The sequence below is a fragment of the Pristis pectinata genome, chromosome 16, assembly GCF_009764475.1.
Source record: "Pristis pectinata isolate sPriPec2 chromosome 16, sPriPec2.1.pri, whole genome shotgun sequence".
NCBI lineage: Eukaryota > Metazoa > Chordata > Chondrichthyes > Rhinopristiformes > Pristidae > Pristis > Pristis pectinata.
In genome coordinates, this window is record NC_067420.1 from 45,568,316 (window position 1) to 45,590,292 (window position 21,977).

At 49.2% G+C, this 21,977-nt stretch overlaps 2 protein-coding genes and 1 long non-coding RNA gene across 4 annotated transcripts in view; 1 reads left to right on the plus strand and 2 right to left on the minus strand.

The window, feature by feature from the left end:
• Positions 1–12,559, minus strand: part of eif6 (eukaryotic translation initiation factor 6) — a 56,497-nt gene extending 43,938 nt beyond the window's left edge. The window contains exons 1-2 of the mRNA XM_052031616.1: positions 12,204–12,559; positions 803–888 (exon numbers count right to left, since the gene is read on the minus strand). Of these exons, the coding sequence (XP_051887576.1) occupies positions 803–888; positions 12,204–12,559 (442 nt within the window). The remainder of the gene's footprint in view (positions 1–802; positions 889–12,203) is intronic.
• Positions 12,458–14,868, plus strand: LOC127578995 (uncharacterized). The gene is made up of 2 exons (XR_007957618.1): positions 12,458–12,606; positions 14,498–14,868. It is a non-coding gene; the product is annotated as an uncharacterized LOC127578995 (long non-coding RNA).
• A 2,667-nt stretch (positions 14,869–17,535) lies between these two features.
• The window catches only part of mmp24 (matrix metallopeptidase 24), a 56,007-nt gene continuing 51,565 nt past the window's right edge, over positions 17,536–21,977 (minus strand). For both annotated transcript variants that reach the window (XM_052031170.1, XM_052031171.1), the window contains 3 exons: positions 21,817–21,967; positions 20,709–20,824; positions 17,536–20,228 (listed from right to left, as the gene is read on the minus strand). In XM_052031170.1, coding sequence (XP_051887130.1) covers positions 19,891–20,228; positions 20,709–20,824; positions 21,817–21,967 — 605 coding nt within the window. In that variant the 3' untranslated portion in view covers positions 17,536–19,890. The remainder of the gene's footprint in view (positions 20,229–20,708; positions 20,825–21,816; positions 21,968–21,977) is intronic.

Sequence of the window (21,977 nt, forward strand, 5' to 3'; positions counted from 1 at the left end):
CATAGGGAGTAATCCTGAGATCACAGCCCTCGGCATCCAGATCTTTAAAACTTTTGACCGAACTCCCTGTATTCTCCATGCAGGATCTCATCTCTCGTAACTGCCAGGAATTTCCACGTACTATATTCTCATAGTTTCAACTCTGCTATTCAAAGTGAAAAGCACACTGAATTCATTACCTACAAGGTAGTGAAGTAGACAGTGTTGATGTATTTAAAAGGGAAGCTGGATAAACAGGAGGATATGATTGCACTGGTCAGGGTGTAGAGCAGATTCCTCAGGACACCCTGGGACGGAGAGTCTCAGTTATGATGAGAGACTGCATAGGCTGGGTTTGTTTTCCTTGAAGGAGAGAAGGCTGAGGGGGACCTGATAGAGCTACACAAAGTTACGAGGGGGGTGGATAGTAGGGGTGCCTAAAACTAAAGGGCAACGTGTAAAGAGGTTTAGAATGGATCTGAACTTTTTCACCCAGTGAGTGGCTGGAATCTGGAAGATGCTGCCTGACAGGGCAGTGGAGGAAGGTACTCTCACAACATTTATAGTATCCAGCCAAGCACTCGAATTGCCAAGGCATAGAAGGCTACAGACCAAATGGTGGTAACTAGATGCACATATACATAGGTACTAGACGGTTAGCATAGACATGGTGGGCTAAAGGGCCTTTTTTTTTGTGCTGTACAGGTTTAAACCACAATGGTATGTTGATAGAATAAGATGAAAGCATGGAGGTAGAACACAGACACCAGCACAGACCAGTTGGGTGAACTGTAATAACCCGACCTTTGTATTAAAAACTTACCAACACACATTCTTCCAATGATTCTGCATCCGGCGATGGAAGCGTGCACCACGGGAATCGTTTCCGATAACTCCCCTTCAAAGACACTGAAAGCACAGCACAGCTTGTGAGCAGCCAGCTCTCAGTGGGCTGAGTCAACATTTTATTCTAGCCATACAAAAGTTACACAGCAATGACAGTGTAGGAGGAGAAATACGTAAAACTTCATACAACTTTTCAGTTCCACCAGGCAAAACTAGAGAACTCTACACCTTCAGGTAATTTGTTCTTTGTTTGTATCAGTCATCCAAATGCAGAGTCACAGAATCATACAGTTATGCTAATAAGTGATGGTGCTATATGGCGAATATTGAATCATTGGAATTTCTCTCAGCCTGTGTGGAATTAAGAGGGTCCCTTTCAGGTGACAAATGACATCAGTGGTGGCAAGAGTTGGAAATCACCAGAGGATTCCCTCTTCCCCTCATTATCGCAAAGGATTCACTGCTGACATCATACAAAAAGTTCCGGAGGAACTCAGCAGGTCAGGCAGCAGCAATGGGGGGAAAACAAAACAGTCGATGTTTCGGGCCAAGACCATCAGAAATGCCGACTTTTTTTTCCCTCCATGGATGCTGCCTGACCCGCTGATTTCCTCCAGCATTTTTTGCATATTGTTCCAGATTCCAGCATCTGCAGAATTTTTTGTGTCTCCACTGCTAACGTCATATGTTTGGAGACACACACACACAGATTGAGTTTAGAAGGATGACTCAGAAATATACTTCCTCGAGGATGTACACAACCATCCTTAATAAAACAAGCCCTCTGCCATTTTCCCCAATATTAGATTTATACAGCATGATCTTGCATGGCCTGGCGAACGAAAGTATATCAGTTAAATATCTTAAAATTCATGAAGCTGCTTTTAATCAAACAAAATATGGAAACATTCATTTCATGAATTTTTGATTATGCAAAATTCAGCCAGGATATAAATATTAAATTAACCAAATTAGTTCTGATTGACACACAGATTTAAAAATGATCTGACAAAATTGTGAAGGCCTTGGAACCAGCATCCTTGACTATGCTGATCCACCCTTTGTGAAGGGTTTGAGTGGAGTGGGCTTATAGGTAGGGAAATGACCCAGGTAAAATAGTCCTGATTTTACGTTCAACCCTTTACATCACTAAATCCGTCATAAAATTCACAATCAGAATGGAAACTATTTGATATAAATATGTAATTAACCTTTCCCAGTGCAGGCATGAAACAGCTGTACTAAATAGGGGCTGTGATAAAACCATGGGATGGTCACAGATATTACAGTAACAGTTTGCTCTGAAAGCGGTGCACTGGCTTGGAATGGTGTTGGAACAGGGAATCAAGCAAACAGGCTCCTGATATCAATTCAACATGTCCGAATATCTTTCAGCAGAATGTAGTTGCACACCTTCACTTCAGAGCCAGAGATCGCGGCAATAGTTAGAACGGCAAATGTACCCATTTTCATCCCTGTCCCAGCCAGATTTTGTAATAGACAGAGGGTTGTAGGAAACAAAATACACATCATACATGAGGAAACAGGCTGTTGTGCCCAAGCAAGTCCACCCCGACCATCATGTACGCATTTACAGAGAGTCACAGAGTTGTACAGCACAGAAATAGGCCCAAGGCACAAGAAAGACTGCAGATGCTGGGAATCTGGAGCAACAGACAAAAAATGCTGGAGGAACTCAGCAGGTCAGGGAGCATCTATGGAGGGAAATGAACCAAAATAAGCCCATTGACCCACCATGTACATGGCACCTGTTGTATCCATCTACAATAACCCCATTTCCCCACATTAGGTCCACAGCCTTCTGTGCCTTTACAATAATCTTGGCACTAATTCCATTTTATTCTCCCCACATTCCCATCAACTTCCCTCTGATCATTTTGCAACAATGGCCAATTATCCTAACAACCTGAATGGCTTTGGGATGTGGGAGGAAAGTGGAGCACCTGGGGAAAACCCACACAAACATAGGGAAAAAGTACAAGCTGTACCAGGAGTCAGGATTGAGCCCAGGTCACTGGAGCTGTGTGCTGTCCAAGTACAATCTAATCTTGGGTAAGGAAAGGCAGGCAAGATACAAGGAGAGGCCCAAAACACTGAGCAGGGAAGACTTGCTGGAGACCAATCCAGACACTGCATTACTGCACGTAGTGCATCAGTGATGCTCTTTTTTCCACCCCAACAATGCAGCTTTTCAGACAAACTATGCTGCAGTAATCAGAGAAATAATCCAAACTTTAAACCTCAATACATCTCGGTTTCAACTGTAATTATTGTAAATTTGTGTTCTGATTTGATTTTTACAAGTTTTTTTATTTGTCCTTTTTGTGCCAGATTCCCATCTCATCACAATACCCTCTGGTTTACTGACTGTACCAGGTCTCAGAATACATCGTCCTTCACTGCCACCAGTCCAATGGTATCCCTCTCACCACAACAATGCTCCCTATTTCTAAACAGACAGATTTTTCTTGAAAATCAAAATCACTGCACATGCTTCAAGTCTGATGATAAAAACACTCAGCAGATCTGGCAGCAGCTGCCAAAAAAGAAAGTGAGTTAATGTTTCAGGTTGAAGCTCCTTCTTCAGAGTTTAGAAGAATGAGGGTGATCTTATTGGAACATACAAGATCCCAAGGGGGCATCGTAGAGTAGATGTTGAGATGTTTTCACGAATGGGAAAATCTCAAATGAGCAGATACAGTTTTTAGATAAGGAGCTGATCATTTAAAACCAAGGTACATAAAAATCTCTGGAATTTTCTGCTCCAGAGAGTTGTGGAGGCTTAAACAATCTGCTGGAGGAACTCAGCGGGTTGAGCAAGCATCTGTGGGATGAAAGGAATTGTCGATGTTTAAGGTTGAAACCCTGCATCAGGACCTGACACAGGGTTTGGACCCAAAACATCAATAGTTCCTTTCCTTCCACAGATGCTGCCTGACCCACTGAGTTCCTCCAGCAGATTGTTTGTTACTTCAGATTCTAGCATCAGCAGTCTCTTGTTTCTCCATCTCAGTTGTGGAGGTTATTTCATTATAAGTATTTAAAGTTGAGGTAGATAATTTCTTATGAGATCATGGATTGAGAGGTATGGGGAATCTGGCACAGGAACTGAGGCCTAGGACAGATCAGCCTTGGTCATATTGAATGGCAGGGGATGCCTGAGGGGCCGAGTGGCCTACTCCCTCGTATCCTTGCGTTCACCAGAACCTTTCCCCAGACCTGACGAAGAGTCTTCAACCTGAAACATTAACAGTTTCTCTTTCCACAGATGCTGCCTGGCCTGTTGAACGTTTTCAGAATTTTCTGCTTTTATATCCTCACCCCCAAAGCCATGAACCCACTCAGTTTTAGTGAGCGACACTTGCATTGCTCCTGTGATTGAACGATATGGTAGTGCCGGCAAGCTCAGCACATCTGTGACAAGCTTTCAGCACTTCAGATGGAGTGGAAACACAAACCCATTTCTTCCTCTGCATTATCAGGGACATTACTTCAGTAAGAGGAGCACAATCAGCATAATGTGAGGTACGGATGCAATGCCTGAACTGAACTCAGTCATGACTCACGCTGCAGCAGAGAAACACCCACAACAGGTCACACCATGCACTCCCATCAGGGAAAGCATCTTATTGGAATATCACTGTTTGGCAAATACTTTAAAACATCTAGCAGCTGAGCTCCTGAAGCAAGCACTCAAGCCAGGAGGCATTTGGCTTGTGCCAGCCTCACCACGGCAGATAATGATTTTCTTCTGTTGAAACTTGCCAGTTTGCCCCCAGGCTACCCTTGCACTTGGTCACTGCACTCCCCCAAGAAAGTGCAGGGAGAGAAAAAGAACAATTCAAAGGGAGCTATATGGTGCAATAAATTACACAATGATCTTTCATCAGCATGGCAGGGTTAAACTCAAGTCCCATCTGAAAGCAACAGGACACCATACAGCTCCCAAGCCTGCTCCGTCAATAAATAAAACCCTGACGGACCCCTATCTCATCCACTGTTCCCATGGCACCTTTATATACTCCATTCCCCTCGTCTCCACAGATTTATTGACCTCATTCCTTGAATATACTCAACAAATGAGCATCCACAGGTGTATTGGTGAGATTCACTATATAAGGAAACATCTCCTCACCATCAAATGCTCACTTTGGGAAGAGAAATCTAAAGGCAGACCATTATCTAAATGGAGAAAGATTGTAAGGAGCAAAGTACAGAGGGATCCAGGTGCTTGTGTGAATGAATCGCAAGAAATGAACAGGCAGGTGCAACAAGTGAAGGCAAACGGCACATTGGCTTTTGTCGCAAGAGGGGCGGTGTGCAGAAATAGGGAAGTGTTACTTCTGTATGGAGTACTGGTGAGGCCACAGTTGCGCTGCTGTGCAGTTCTGGTCCCCCCATTTAAAAAAGGATATCCCAGCAGTGGAGGTGGCCCAGTAGAGATTCACCAGCTAATTCCTGAGAAGAGAGAGTTGTCCTATCAAATGCAGCTTAAGAATTTAGATCTTTATTCTTTGGAATTTAGAAGAAAGATTGAAATGCATAAGATCCTGACAGCTTGGTACAGCAACTGCTCTGCCTGAGACTGCAAGGAACTGCAGAGAGTTGTGGACATAGCTCGGCACATCACAGAAACCAGCCTCCCCTCCATGGACTCTGTCTATACTTCTCACTGCTCGGTAAAGTAGCCAACGCTCCCTTGTGGGAGGCTAGTGCAGAAGTTGGGCCTCTGCACGAGATGTATTGGTATTGGTTTATTATTGTCACTTGTACTGAGGCAACAGCGAAAAACTTGTCTTGCATACTGTTTGTACAGATCAATTCATTACACAGTGCATTGAGGCAGCACAGGGTAAAAACAAATAACAAAATACAGAGTAAAGTGTCACAGCTACAAAGGAAGTGCAATACAGGTAGACAATAAGGTGCAAGGTCAAGAGTCCATCTCATCATATAAGAGAACCATTCAATAGTCTTATAACAGCGGGATAGAAGCTGTCCTTGAACCTGGTGGTACGTGCCCTCAGGCTCCTGTATCTTCTGCCTGATGGTAGAGGGGAGAAGAGAGAATGTCCCAGGTGGGTGGGGTCTTTGATTATGCTGGCTGCTTCACAAAGGCAGTGAGAGGTATAAACAAAGTCCGTGGAGGGGAGGCTGGTTTCCGTGATGCGCTGGGCTGTGTCCACAACTCTCTGCAGTTTCTTGCGGTCCCGGGCAGAGCAGTTGCCATACCAAACTGAGATACATCCGGATGGGATGCTTTCTATGGTGCATTGATAAAAGTTGGTGAGTGTCAAAGGGGACATGCCAAATTTCTTTAGCCTCCTGAGGAAGTAGAGGCGCTGGTGAGCTTTCTTGGCTTACTTAAAACGTCCTTAGCCACGGGTGAGATGCTGGAGGACTGGAGGATAGCTAATATTGTTCCATTGTTCAAGAAAGGCTCTAAGAATAAGCTGAGAAATTATAGGCCGGTGAGTCTGATGCCAGTCGTGGGTAAGTTATTGGAAGGTATTGTAAGGGACAAGTACAAGTCTTTGGATAGGGAGGGCTTGATTAGGGATAGTCAACATGGCTTTGTGTGTGGCAGGTCATGTCTAACCAATCTTGTAGAGTTCTTCGAGGAGGTTACCAAGAAGGTCAATGAGGGAAAAGCGGTGGACGTTGTCTACATGGACTTTAGCAAGGCCTTTGACAAAGTCTCGCATGGGAGGCTGCTCCAGAAGGTTGGCATTCAGGATGAGGTAGCCAAATGGATTCAACACTGGCTTAGCGGGAGAAGCCACGGAGTGGTGGTAGATGGTTGTCTCTCTGACTGGAGGCCTGTAACTAGTGGTGTGCCGCAGGGATCGGTGCTGGGTCTGTTGTTGTTTATCATCTATATTAATGATTTAGATGATAATGTGGTAAAATGGATCAGCAAATCTGCAGATGACACCAAGATTGGGGTCGTAGTGGACAGCGAAGAAGGCTAAGCTTGCAGCGTGATCTTGACCGGCTGGGAAAATGGGCTGAAAAATGGCAGATGGAATTTAATGCAGACAAGTGTGAAGTGCTCTAAGGTGTGCAGTAAAACAAGGGACCTGGGAATACAGATCCCTGAAAGTGGCATCACAGGTAGCTAGGTTTGTAAAGAGAGGTTTTGGCTCTTTGGCCTTCATAAATCAGGACATTGAGTACAGGATTTGGGATGTTGTGTTGAAATTGTAAAAGACATTGGTGAGCCCGAATCTGGAGTATTGTGTGTAGTTCTGGTCACCTACTTACAGGAAAGGTATCAATAAGCTTGAAAGAGTGCAGAGAAAATTTATAAGGATGTTGCCAGGACTTGAGGACCTAAGTTATAGGGAAAGGTTGAATAGGTTAGGACTTTATTCCCTGGAGCACAGGAGAATGAGGGGAGATCTTAAATAGGTATACAAAATTATGAGGGGTATAGATAGGGTGAATGCAAACAGGCTCCCCCACACCCCCCCCCCCCCCAAAGGTTGGGTGAGACTAGAACTAGTGGACATAGATTTACGGCGAAAGGTGAAATATTTAAGGGGAATCTGAGGGGGAACTTCTTCACTCAGAGGGTGGTGCGAGTGTGGAACGAGCTGCCAGCGGAAGTGGTGCATGTGAGTTCAACTGTAACATTTAAGAGGGGCTTGGATAGGCACATGGATGGGAGGGGTTGGAGGGATATGATCCGGGCGCAGGTAGATGGGACTAGGCAGAAGATCAGGTTGGCATGGACTAGATGGGCCAAAAGGCCTGTTTCTCTGCTGTGGGGGTCTCTGACTCTATGACATAATCAAAGACCCCGGACATACTCTCTTCTCCCCTCTCCCATCGGACAGAAGGTACAAAAGCCTGAAAGCACGTACCACCAGGCTCAAGGACAGCTTCTATCCCGCTGTTATAAGACTATTGAACAGTTCCCTTATATGATGAGATGGACTCTTGACCTCACAATCTACCTTATGACCTTGCACCTTATTGTCTGCCTGCACTGCACTTTCTCTGTAACTGTGACACTTTATTCTACATTCTGTTACTGTTTTACTTTGTACTCCCTCAATGCACTGTTATATGGTATGATCTGTATGGATGGCATGCAAGCAGTTTTTCACTGTACCTCAGCACATGTGACAATAATCCAATTTACCAATTTAATGACAGGGTGGATGTTAAGATGCTCCCACTAGTGGGAGAATTTCAAATGAGAGGATACGGTTATTTAAAACTACTTCTCACAGAGGGTGAGGAATCTATGGAATTCTCCACCTCGGAGAGCTGTTGAGACTAGATCACTGGAAATATTTAGAGAAGATAGAGAAAGCTTTGAAAGATTGGAAATTTGAGAGCTACAGGGAAATGGCATGGAAGAGGAATTGAGGTCTGTGGCAGATCAGCCATGGTCACATTGAATGGTGGGACAGGTTTGGAGGACCGACTGACCCACTGTACCTGTTTTCTTATTTTCAAGTGGGCAAACTCTTCCCGAGAAGATGATTTCTCTCTGAACTTTGTTTGCCTTTGAGTTCACCTCCTATTCTAAATTTGAGAGTATCGAACAATCCTAATCTCTTCTCATTGGACCTAAACCCTCCCCTCATCCCTAATCCCAGGTATCAATCCAGTGAACACATGCTGCATTAACTCAGTAAAAGGCCAAATTATCCTTCAGCTCCTCATGCACCTGCATTTTACTTTCCACATTTCATGAACTAGCACAGAAGATCCTGTGTTTCAACAATCAGTATTTATTGATGTTTAAATAATATTCCTTTCTATTTTTCCTAAATGTACAGCCTCATTTTGCCACATTATACCATCTGACCCCACCCACACCACCCCCCAACTTCCTTAACCTGTTCCATATCCCTTTGCAGACTTTGTAAGCCCACTTCAGGGCACTTTGAGAACCAGCTTTGTTTCAGCAGCGAACTTGCTACACTCTGCTTTTTCATTGTTTTGAACAGATAAATGTTCAGGACTGGTTCTGCAGCATCCCACCAGTAACAGAGTGCCACCTGAAAATGGCCTGTTTATTCCTACTGCTTTGTCCCTTAACCAACTCCATCTCTGTGTTCCCTGTTGTACATCATGTGGTTCCTTATCAAACATCTTTCTAGTGCATTCACCGCCAAATATGACATTGTCAGGGTGAGATATTGTTTAACTGGCACCTGCCAACTTCACCCGTACAAAGCCCACCACTACAGCTGCAGAATCCATGATTGGTAAAAATTAGTTTGCCAACAATTTTATTGGTACAGGGCTTCTCATAACTAATTCCACATTATCCTTAGTGCTCTAGAATCTGAGCTTGCTGAAGGCTTCTACCATTGATCAGCACCAGCTGCAGTCACAGCACACTTTATCAGTGGTGCATCACAGGGGCTGACGACGACCAGGCCAACACAAGCAGTCTGCACCCACTTATTATTCTTCACAACCACTGCCCTTTCCAATTTATTCTTACCCCGACATGCTGACTCACCCCAAAAACGATCTGCCATGCATCGCTGCTGAGCAGGCTGCCATTCAGTCCTCTGTGCACCTGACAGGTAACCACTGACACTAACCCCAGCTTCGAACTGTCTGATGCCTCGCAGGTTTCAGATGTCCTGTGTTTACGCATGCATTTTGTTTTGAAACACAATGACTTCCAGACCCTCAACTCTTTTGGTGAAATTCTTTTTCCTCAATTCCCCTTCCAACAATTACTTTAAACTGACACCTCCTGGTTACTGACCTCTTTGCTACAGTTTCTCATCCTTCTCATTTACCCAGCCCAGGCCACCACAGCTTATACACCTTGACTCAATTTCCTTTTGACCTCTTCTGTGCTAAAGTTAAACTCTGCAGGCTAGCCTCTCATAATTAAAATTCTGGCAATGTCGCCATTAATCTCCTCTTCAGTTCTAGCATGCTCTTTACTTATATATTCTGCGCCTTAGGCAATGAAGTCATGTGTTATATGTCACCTTAAAGCTGTGTCAATTATTGCTGTTCTGTGGAGTTTCATACATTGACTATAACCCAGGCAGAAACATGACGCTTTAGAGAGCGCAGGAGGTGGAGGACAGCAGGGCACAGCCAGGGGAAAGTGATGCTGTGTTCTCAGAGTGGGTGAGAAATACCAGGAGACAGAGAGAGATCAGTCGGAACACCAGAGGCAGTGGTACACGTTGGGTCCATGCATCCCAACCCCCCCACCCCACAAATGACCCCCACATCCGCACCTCCCCCAGCCCCTCCCTCCCCACCCTCCTCCTCATTGGCCATCGCCCCCACCCCTTTCACCCACTAACCTTTCCCTCCCCCCCACCCGCTCCCTCCCTCCTCTCCCTCCCCCTACCTCTCTCCCCTCCTACCCCTTCCCCCTCTCTCCTCCCTCCCCCCCTCCGCCCTCCCCTCCCACTCTCCCCCTCACTCCCTCCACCCTAACCTGCCCCATCCCCACACCCCCCTTCTCTCACCCCCATCCCCTCTCCCTCCACCCCTCCCCATCTCTCTCGCCCATCCCCCTCTCCCTCTCCCCCATCCCCTCTCTCTCTCCACCCCCCACGCTCCCCTCCCCACAATACCCTCCCTCCCACCTCCACTTTCTCCCTCCCTCTCCCACCCCACCCACTCCACCTCCCTCTCCCACCCCACCCTCTCTACCTCCCTCTCCCACACCACCCACTCCACCTCCCTCTCCCACACCACCCCCCTCTCCCACACCACCCACTCCCCCTCCCACCCCCTCCCCCTCCCCTCTCCTCCCCCTCCCCTCCCCCCCCTCCCCCTTCCCTCTCCTCTCATCCCCCCTAACCCCCTCTTCCCCTCCTCTCCCCCCTCCCTCCCCCCTCCTCCCCCCTCCCCCCCCTCTTCCCCCTCCCTCCTCCTCCCCCCCTACCCCCTCCCCTCTCCTCTCATCCCCCCTAACCCCCTCTTCCCCTCCTCCCCCCCGTCCCTCCTCCCCTCTCCTCTCATCCCCCCTAACCCCCTCTTCCCCTCCTCCCCCCCGTCCCTCCTCCCCCCCTCCCCCCCTCTTCCCCCTCCCTCCTCCTCCCCCCCTCCCCCCCTCTTCTCCCTCCCTCCTCCTCCCCCTCCCCCCCTCCCCTCTACCCCCTCCCCCTCCTCCTTCCCTCTCCTCTCATCCCCCCTAACCCCCTCTTCCCCTCCTCTCCCCCCTCCCCCTCCCTCCTCCCCACTCCTCCCTCCCTCCTCCCTCCTCCCCCTCCTCCCCTCCCTCCCTCCCCCCCTCCCTCCCCCCTCACCCCCCCCTCCCCCTCTCCCCCTCCTCCCTCCCTCCCCCCTCACCCTCTCCCCCTCCTCCCCCTATCCCCCTCTCCTCCCCCTCCCCCTCTCCTCCCCCCCCTCCCTCCCCTCCTCCCCCTCCCCCCCCCCCTCCTCCCCCTCCCCCCCCCTCCCCTCCTCCCCCCTCCCTCTCTCCCCCCTCCCCTCCCTCCCCTCCTCCCCCCTTCCCTCTCTCCTCCCCCCCTCCCTCTCTCCCCCCCTCCCTCTCCCCCCCCTCCCTCTCTCCTCACCCCCCCCCCTCTCTCCTCACCCCCCCCTCTCTCCTCACCCCCCCTCCCTCTCTCCTCACCCCCCCCTCTCTCCTCACCCCCCCCCTCCCTCTCTCCTCACCCCCCCCCTCCCTCTCTCCTCACCCCCCCCCTCCCTCTCTCCTCACCCCCCCCCTCCCTCTCTCCTCACCCCCCCCTCCCTCTCTCCTCACCCCCCCTCCCTCTCTCCTCACCCCCCCCTCCCTCTCTCCTCACCCCCCCTCCCTCTCTCCTCACCCCCCCCTCTCTCCTCACCCCCCCCTCCCTCTCTCCTCACCCCCCCCTCCCTCTCTCCTCACCCCCCCCCTCCCTCTCTCCTCACCCCCCCCCTCCCTCTCTCCTCACCCCCCCCCTCCCTCTCTCCTCACCCCCCCCCTCCCTCTCTCCTCACCCCCCCCTCCCTCTCTCCTCACCCCCCCCCTCCCTCTCTCCTCACCCCCCCCTCCCTCTCTCCTCACCCCCCCTCCCTCTCTCCTCACCCCCCCCTCCCTCTCTCCTCACCCCCCCCCTCCCTCTCTCCTCACCCCCCCCCTCCCTCTCTCCTCACCCCCCCCTCCCTCTCTCCTCACCCCCCCCTCCCTCTCTCCTCACCCCCCCCTCCCTCTCTCCTCACCCCCCCCCTCCCTCTCTCCTCACCCCCCCCCTCCCTCTCTCCTCACCCCCCCCCCTCCCTCTCTCCTCACCCCCCCTCCCTCTCTCCTCACCCCCCCCTCCCTCTCTCCTCACCCCCCCCTCCCTCTCTCCTCACCCCCCCCCCTCCCTCTCTCCTCACCCCCCCCCTCCCTCTCTCCTCACCCCCCCCCTCCCTCTCCTCACCCGTAGAAGTTTTCGGAGCCGCCGATCGCCACCAGGCAGTAGGCGTTGGTCAACTTGGCGAAGCAGCCGATCTCGTTGTTGTTCTCAAAGGAAGCGCGGACGGCCATGGCCGGATCCGGGGGCGGAGGGTCCGGGGGCCGCGGCCAAGAATCGGGCCTGAGGTCCGGGCCGCTCTCTCGGTACCGGGGCAACGTGCTCCCTGGCAACGCAGCTTCCGCTCCTGACGTCACCTCCGCTTTCTTCCAATGGGCGGAGCGCCTCCACGGCCTCAGTGTAACCGCGGGCGGCGGCCCGGCCGGTGACCGGTGACCCCGGGACAGCTGCAGGCGCCGAGCGGGAGTCACGGACCTGGACATAATTAGTCATTGCCCAGAAAGCGGATTAAAGGCTTCGGGTTACGCGGGTCGGTGCCGGCGCGGGTTCGGGTTACGAGGGTTGTACCGCGGGTCGGTGCCGGTGCGGGTTCGGGTTCGGGTTCGGGTTACGAGGGTTGTACCGCGGGTCGGTGCCGGTTCGGGTTCGGGTTACGAGGGTTGTACCGCGGGTCGGTGCCGGTGCGGGTTCGGGTTCGGGTTCGGGTTACGAGGGTTGTACCGCGGGTCGGTGCCGGTTCGGGTTCGGGTTACGAGGGTTGTGCCGCGGGTCGGTGCCGGTGCGGGTTCGGGTTCGGGTTACGAGGGTTGTACCGCGGGTCGGTGCCGGTTCGGGTTCGGGTTACGAGGGTTGTACCGCGGGTCGGTGCCGGTGCGGGTTCGGGTTCGGGTTACGAGGGTTGTACCGCGGGTCGGTGCCGGTTCGGGTTCGGGTTACGAGGGTTGTGCCGCGGGTCGGTGCCGGTGCGGGTTCGGGTTCGGGTTCGGGTTACGAGGGTTGTACCGCGGGTCGGTGCCGGTGCGGGTTCGGGTTCGGGTTACGAGGGTTGTACCGCGGGTCGGTGCCGGTTCGGGTTCGGGTTACGAGGGTTGTGCCGCGGGTCGGTGCCGGTGCGGGTTCGGGTTACGAGGGTTGTGCCGCGGGGTTGGGGACGATCCGACTGAGGAGACCAAATGTCATTTCCCAAGTTCGCTGATGTTTCCAGCGGGGAGCGGGGTTCACGGAGGCTCCGGGACACCGTGTCTCTGGGACAGGGAACCGCATCGGCCCCTCACCCGACTTGTCTCAATCACATCAGATTCTGTCTCCCACCCCAACCCACACCCACACCCAGGGGAAAGATTTAAAGGGGACCTGAGGGGCAAGTTTTTCACACAGAGGGTGGTGGGTATCTGGAATGAGCAGCAAGAGGAAGTGTTGGGTACAATTGCAATATTTAAAATACATTTAAGGGAGGTACACAGATAAGAAAGGTTCAGAGGGATACGAGCCAAACACAGGCAAATGGGACTAGTTCAGATAGGCAACTTGGTCAACACAGACAAGTTGGGCCGTAGGGCCTGTTTCTTTGTTGAGTTGCTCTATGACTGTGCTAAATTTTAACCTGATTGGTCGGTTATGATGATGCTGAGTTCTCTACTGATTGATGTTCTTGCCGTTTGCCAGGCATTTAGTCCTGTGCTGTTCCCAGCATACCCCTCTGCAGTGGAGACCACAGGCACTGGAATCGGGAGCAGCACAAACTGCCAGAGGAACTCAGTGGGTCAGGCAGCATCTGCAGAGGGAAAAGGACAAGTCGACGTTTTGGGTCAAGAAAGGGTCTGGACCTGAAATGCCAACTCTCCATTTCCCTCCTGCTGAGTTCCTCCAGTGTGTTTGTGTCGCCTGTCTGCACTCTTCAGTGAACCAGGGCTGATCCCCTGGCCTGACAGCAATGGTGGAGTGAGGGATGTACCAGGCCAGGAGATCACAGGTTGTGGTGGAACTGCTTTTGCTGGTGGTCCACAGACCTCAGAGCTGACTGGTGTTGAGCCAACTTGGAAATACAGCATTGTTTCTTCATGGCCAATTACCAGGAACTTTGTTGAGGCTATCACATGGTTTGGTCAGTTCTGAGCTGCAGCATCTGCTCCACATCTATCCCAGGATGGATGGAGCACACAATATGGAGGGCATCATCAGTGTGGACTTTACCTTCATGTGGACTGCAGGGTGATCACTTCTCCCAACAGTGACGCCTGATGGATTGAGGATAAGATTAAATAGGTCAGTGATGGAAGGAGGAGAGACCAGGGCTTGTGGAGGTGGTTGGTGCAGAAGTCAGAGATCAGGGAAGGAGGCTGCAGTATTGATAAAGCTACCCAGTAATTGTCTCCTCTTTGGTGCTTCACTAAACTCCTGTGATTTGATTTCCTTTCCAGTGATGGGTGGAGAGCAGAGCAACAATCTCAGAGGAACAACCCCGAGAGAGGGGATTCCAGTAAAGGAAAAGGAGGCAGCAGTTCCATCCAACCCATCAGAGCCAGTGGAGGGTGCCACTGTTCCCCAGACACGCATTGGCAACAAGACAGTTGATGACATGTGCTTCATGATTGTTTGCACTAACTGGTACTGAGGCAGGGGGAAGAGGAGAGGCAGTGTGGAGCTGCAGAGAATGCACCGTCAACGATACAGGGAGAAGACCTGAGAGATTGTGCTATTTTCACCACATCACATGCAGCTTTTGCAAATACCTGTATCTAATATTTCTGTTATTAGTTTGACCATCTGTTAATAAAAGGGGAAGACTTACTGTGTGATTTGGAAGCACTGATTTGCTTGTTTCTGAATTAATTATCAAGATTTAACTCAGTGCCTTTTGCAAAGGAAAGATGTTGTTCGAAGACCAAAATAGGAAACAGTTTCCCTTCTCCCTGACACTATGCCCTGGCTCACCTCTCCCCAAACCAACCACCACTGTTCACCCGTCCCATTTCATTCCTTGAGAGGGGAAAAATTTAAAGGATCGGGGGGGGGAGGCAAGTTTTTCCACACAGCGTGGTGGGTATATGGAATGGGTAGCCAGAGGAAGTGGTAGAGGTGGGTACAATTACATTTCAAAGACATTTGTACAGGTACCTAGATAGGAAGAGGAGGATATGGGCCAAATGCCAGCAAATGGGATTAGTTTAGATGGGCATTTCAGTCAGCACAGACAATTTAGGCTGAAGGGCCTTTTTCCATGCTGTATAAATCTATGACATCATTGGGTTTTAAAGGTTTAACATAATCTCATTTTTAACTTTATAAATAGAAGCAGAGACAAAGATCTTGTCCATTTCCCTGATGCTGCCTTAGTTCCTCTAGCACTTGTCTGTTGCAAAGATCTAGTTGGTTTTTATTAAATCACCTTCAGAATTTATCTCACTGCTTGAAGCTTACAACACTGGATTGTTAAATGTCTCCTCCAAACCAACATTTCAGGACACTGACCTTTCCACTGCAGTGGACTTGGGGAGGGGGGGGGGGGGGGTGTATGGTTATTGTCTGTGGTTTGTGTTGTGAACTGGCCTCTCCCTGTTCAGTCACAAAGAAAAGCCACTGCATTTAACAGCCAGGTCTCAGGCAAATGAACAGGAAGATACTGTGTACAAAGCAGTAATTACCAACCACCTCCAGCCAGGAGCTCCCAGCTGGCTCCAATGATGACTCATCTGGTAATTGGGACAACAATTAGCCCATCCTCAGCACTGGAACATCAGACTGAAGCAGATCCTCCATCTCCATCAGAACCCAGTCTTACACCAACACGATGGACCAATGTTCCATTGGGGAGTCGAGGATTATGGGGATTGAGTGGATCGTGAAGCCGAGGCCAAGAATAGATCACCTACGATCTTAGTAAATGGTGACTAAAATCAATCTTCACTGGACTACTCACACACGCTGCTCACTTTAACTCCACTCCATCACAAAACAATTCCACTCAAAGGGATCATATTTGTTAAGGAAACCTGCAGGTGCCTTATCAAGGCAAATGTTGGTTTAGTTTTATTCATTCTAGCCTTGTGACAACTATTTTCATTACATCTTGTTTTGTGATTAGAAACCATTTTGCAATCAGTGGACAAGATCATCATTGGCAAACATGCCCACTACAGCTGGTGTGGAAGTGGTCACTGGTCTAGGCACGTTCTAGTGAGGAGTCCAGTCTCCCAGCACCACTCCCCAAACTCAGCCCCCACCCTGTTTCCAGAGTCATGAAGCAGAGAAACAGGCCCTCGCCGTACCCGGTTACTTACGTATGCCATCCCAGTTATCCACATCTAGTGCGTGGCCTCCTGTGCCCTGATGTTTCCGGTGCTTGTCTAGCTGCTCAAGTGTTGAGAGTAGAATGCAGTCCCATTCCCAAAAAACATTGTGAACAATTTCCTCTCCTGGTTTTCTGCAACACTGACACTCCCACCTTGCGCCTCTGCCTCTTCCACTCTCTTACTGAACTCACTTGGAACAGCTTCCAACTGTTCCTTTTGGCAGTGTTTCTTCTTTTGAGATCAGCCACCTTCTCTTCTTTGTCCAGGATTGGCCAGATGGACATGGACTGATTGACCATCTCCAGTCAAGGGCACTAAGAAATTAAAGGAATGCTTAAAAGGTACTTTCTTCCCCACCCCCCTCCAAAAAAAAACAAATCTAGTTAAAAAAAAAATTAGAGACATTCATTTTTCCCTAATGTGTCAGGGTGAGTGGCTGGGTTTAGTGAGTTGAGCAGAATTTGCTTACAGTTTACTCCTTGTGTCGATCAGAGACCCGACAGCTGGAGAGCAAATGCTGACTGTAACGGTGGACTGCCGCAGTGTCCCACCCATTGGCCTCAGAAATGGGGAGGGCCTCTGTCCAAATCTCAGTTTAAAAATGTTACAGACCCACAGATCAATGTCAGAAATGGTTCTGCTGTCACCATTAATTGGAGAATCACAGGTTCCAAATGATCTACTCTGACACTGATTGAAGACATCACACCGCTGCCTCCTTCAGTGTAGCAGGAAGGCAGATGTAGCCTGTCCTCACCCTCAGTGGGAATACACCCACACCCAGACACTGCAATGGAGGCAGACAGTTTACGCCCATCTTGCCATAATTACACTCAAGCGGCACAAATAACGAGATCCAAAGTCTGTGAGTGACCACACTGGTGAAGGAACAGGGTGGGGTGGAGCCACACAACAGCTCTCACTGGAAGCACTGTTATACACCGTGACTACAGGGTCCCACTGCCAGGGAGACCATCTTCACAATCCCTTCTTTTCAAACAGAAACAGCATAAAAATGGCCCAATACAGTCTGGTCTGGAGAAGAACCAGTTACCTTTCTAAAGGGCGCTAGCAAATGTCGAACTCCGACTAATCCCAGTAGGTGAAAATGACAACAGGAAAAGTTATGCAAAAAAGAACAAAAGACAACCTTGTGAAACTTTCCATGATTTTTTGTTAAACTTTACAAAGAGTTTCTACATCTTTTCTCAACATTTACATCTGTACAAAGCTTCAGCTCAGTTCACACTCTGATTCTAACAATGCACAGACTCGCTTCAAACATTACGGAGAAATTAGATCCCTTCACACAAGTAGGCCACTGGCCAGCCACCATTTTGATTGATGCATTAGCAGCCATCTTGAGTACAACAGTAACTGTTCCTGGAATGTGCACAACATAACCGCACCACAGGTGAGATATGAATAGATTTAATAAATAAGCACTTAGAAATTAACAATTCAAAAATAAAAAAACTCAGCTCTAGCCCATAAGTAATTGGATATGCACTTTATAGCAATATCAGACTGGGTAACAGAGAGAAAACCAGGACATTAAATCTGATTATCAATGTTGATGGAGCGAGTTCTGGAGCAGAGCCAGTCAGTGCAAACAACAAAAGATTAAAATTGAAGGTTGAGTAGTGGAAAGGTTGATCTGTCTTTTGGTCAACAGCACTGGGTGGTGCCTTGTGTAGCTGTTGAGATTTACTGTTACATTTAACCGTAGAAAGAGAAATAAATGAATAATCAGTTAACATGTAACCACTCTCTCAGTTGCAGCAAGACTATCTACAACCCAACTAACGTCACATATTTCAGACTTGACAACAGTAATCCGTGCACTTCCCACGTAAGTGATCGCGAACACTTACACAAGACCCATAATTCCACCCAAAACCAAAGAACGAACTCCCCATGCACCCTTTAATTCACATTATCTGCTCATGCCTTTCCCCGGTTAGTTGGGGATGTTTGAACGTTTGATTCAACATTTCAGTGAGTTGCAGAATTGAACAGAATCCCATCTAACCTGACTGGAGTGATAAGGAATCTCTGATGATGATTAACAGCCACATCTCCCTCTGACACCAGCTACCATCTTAAAAATAAATCTCTTGCAGTAATTCCATGGCACAGTAAATTTTAATTGCACCTGATTAAAATTGTTAATGGTGACAAAACGGTTGGTAGTTAATGCAGATTCATGAGAGTCAGTTTATCTTTCAACCGGGTCAAGATTGGGGTTTAACAGAACTGATCTCCAAACCTCATCAATCCTTAGAGCCACAAAATCACTGCCCACCAGGTTAAAATGAGACATCTGAAATTTTGGTCAAGAAAACAAATGCAGATTATCTACTCTCCAATTTTACAATTAAGCGTAAACAGGAGGAGTTGGTGCAGCTGCTTAGAGAGAGATTCCCTGTACATTGGAACTTTAATGGGGGCCAGGGCCGGCACAATGAGCATCATGTGGAACCTGTTCAATCATTCATCCATCAGGATCTGCACGATGCCCTTAACCTGACATACCTACTCATTTACACAGACCACTGTATAATACTGCTCAGATCAGCTCAGACCCAAATCCTGGTCGTTTCCAAGTCACTACTTTCCCTCTCAGAGAAGTGACCATTTCACCAACTATCGTGGCACTTCTGTTTGTTGGGTGACTTGATACTGATGTGTGGAATGGTGAGTCTGGATCTACCAGTACACTAGACAGGTAATGCTAACACTGACTGCTCAGCATGCTTGGCCAGAAGGCCTGAATTAAGTAGGCCTCTGATGCCATGGTCACAGTTTCATTAATGACACTGACGAAGGCTCACAAAGACTTGTTATGGGTTGACATTCAAGACTTGACCAAACAACTAACAAAAAAAATGTTTTAAGGCTGTTTAACTATTGTAGATATTTTGGCCCCCACTTATTTCAAAATACATTGAAATGTTTTAATCCCCTGTAGATTAACAAATCTGTGTTCTCTTTTCTCTAATGTTCCACTTAATGTGTAATAAAATGACACTACAGTAAGAGTCGAGATCTTTGTCCGCTTGGCTTCAGATGTCCTACTTCTTTCATGACCAATAACATCTTTTCTCGTTCAACATTTCTGTTCATAGATGTTTTGAGTTTTAAAAGAACGTGTTCCGGTGTGAACATCTGCCAAACAGGTAACCGTTCAACAACACTGCAGAATAAGGAATCACAGACCCAGTTTGTCCTTGCGTCTTCTGTGGTACTTGCCTTTGTTTATGAAAAAGGTCCACCCACCAACGTATCAAAGTACGCAGGCAGACTGGGCTAACAAAATGGCACATCACAAACATGAATGAGGCATTGCAGGAAAGATGCGAGGTGTGTGTGGTGGGAGCTCCCAGTTCACTTGTTCCATAGAAACACCACAAATACCGCAAGGTTCAGAGATTCCATCCTCTTGACTTGTCCTTCCTATGGATGGAAGATTTCTGCCTCATTCACTAATAGCCCTCATGAACCAATCTGTGCACAGATCCTCAGACCCACTCCTGCACCGAGCGCTTACAGGTCACCAGGTTCTGTTGTGACCCTTTCTGCTTGAACTGGAAGATCGTGTAGACGAGCACCAAGATGCAAAGAGACAAGATGCAAGGGATGACGACAGCGATGGCATTCACGGTGCTGGGCACATCGTTGATCTGGACCATGATGTCCACATCATTACTAGGTCGATGCCTTTCTCGGCCTGTGTCAATATCTTTATGATTGCAGCCCATCCAGTCTTTGACTATCGACCGGGGGTATCCTGGCTCCACCACCAGCTTCTGATTGTCAAACTTCCAGTACTGCTTCCCTTTGTAAAAGTACGTGTAGGCTGGTCAAAGGAACAGAGATAGTTAAAACAGGACCATCCTTCAGCCTCGGTCATTGCAGAGTCTGGCCCAAGAACAGACCCACTGCACAGTCAGTACACAGGCTGTATCATTAGCTCAGCTCTGGGCTCTCCAAAGAACAGCATGGCCATGATGGGCCAAATGGCCTCCTGTCTAGTGCCAGGTGCAGGCCATTAACTGCAGGGAACCATGCTCAGCACCACAGGTCTGGCAGGGCTCAGTCCTGTGGAGAGACTCCTAATAAATCACCAAGGCCTGTCCCTCTGGCCTCACCATTGGAAGTCCCTCCCCCCAGGTGTCTGTCACACGCTGGCTCATTTGTGTTGTTCTGTTCTGGTGCCAGCCTCAAACAGCAACACCGAGTGAATGGTTTCCCTGGAGTTTGAGCTCAGGACCCTGCAGAGCCACCTGGTTACTAAGGCCTCACCACAGGACAGCACAGCTAGCTGTTACATACTTACTTCCTTCCTTACTCACAAAGGCCCCCTGGGGAGCCTCTGGGATTCCTTTCCAGATGGTGATGGGCTTGGGATACCCAGGGTCAGGCGCCTGCTTCTCCTCGTTGTATCTCCAGTACCTGTCAAACAAGTAACTGCTTCAGCACACCATCGACTATTGCCCCAGGACCTGTGCCCACCCTGCCCTGGACCGCTGGTCAGCTCTGCACACCCTGCCCCTGCACCCCCCCCCCCCCACGGAACTCACCTCTGCTCACCCAGGACCACCCCCACTGCCCCATCTTCCTTGTCCTCACCACCCCACTCCCTCTGGGGCATTCGGCATTGCCCCTTTGCTGCTGAGAACCATCACCAGTGGCCACATGTTCAGCAAACCACAGCAGCCATGGGGTAACCCACCCACCACACTGGCAGAGGCAGGGGAGGCCGCTGGCAGTATAACCAGTCAGCCAAGGGATGAGCATGTTCCCCTGCTCTGAGGGACAGTATAAACCTTAGACAGGCACAGGTTGATCAGGGACAGTCAGCATGCACCTACTTTGGGGAAGTTGTGTCTGACCAACTTGAATGAATGTTTGGATGTAACTAGATGACAGCAGTTTGATGTCTACCCAAATTTCAGTAAGGCTTTTGACAACAGGTCCCACATGTCAGGCTGGTCAAAAAGTATAACAGCCCTTTGGATACACAGAGGAGTGGTGAAATGGATCCAAAACTGGCTCAGTGACAGAGAGTGGATGGCATGGCTGATGCCGTTACCAATGGGGTTCCTGAGCTCGGTATTCAATCCATTGCTGTTTCAGCACATTAATAATGTGAACTTAAACAGAGGGAACACAAAGCAGCAGCAGACATAACATCCACGACTCAGACACTCCATTTGGTGTAACCAGCCACTGTGGTGTCAAAAGTGCATTGTTAAACATAGGATAAAATTGGATCCCATTGACATTCCCATCATAGGAAATCGGGCAAAGCTGAGACAAAAATCACAACAAAGATTTATTTAACAATCCAAGGAACGTGGGTAAAACCATAATAAAGACATTTTCTACCCATATGTTGCACCTTTGTAAAGACTAAGCATGGATTACAAAGAGATTTAGGTTACTTGTTTCCTTTGAAGAAGTAGGTTTTCCCCACTGGCTCCCAGCGAAGGGCAGTGTCTATTCCTTCCCGCGGAAGTCCTTTCCCCAACTGTAGCAGGCCGTGTGGGTAGCCAGGCTCCGCTGTCACCTCCTTGAACACCCAGTACTTGTCGCCTATGGATCA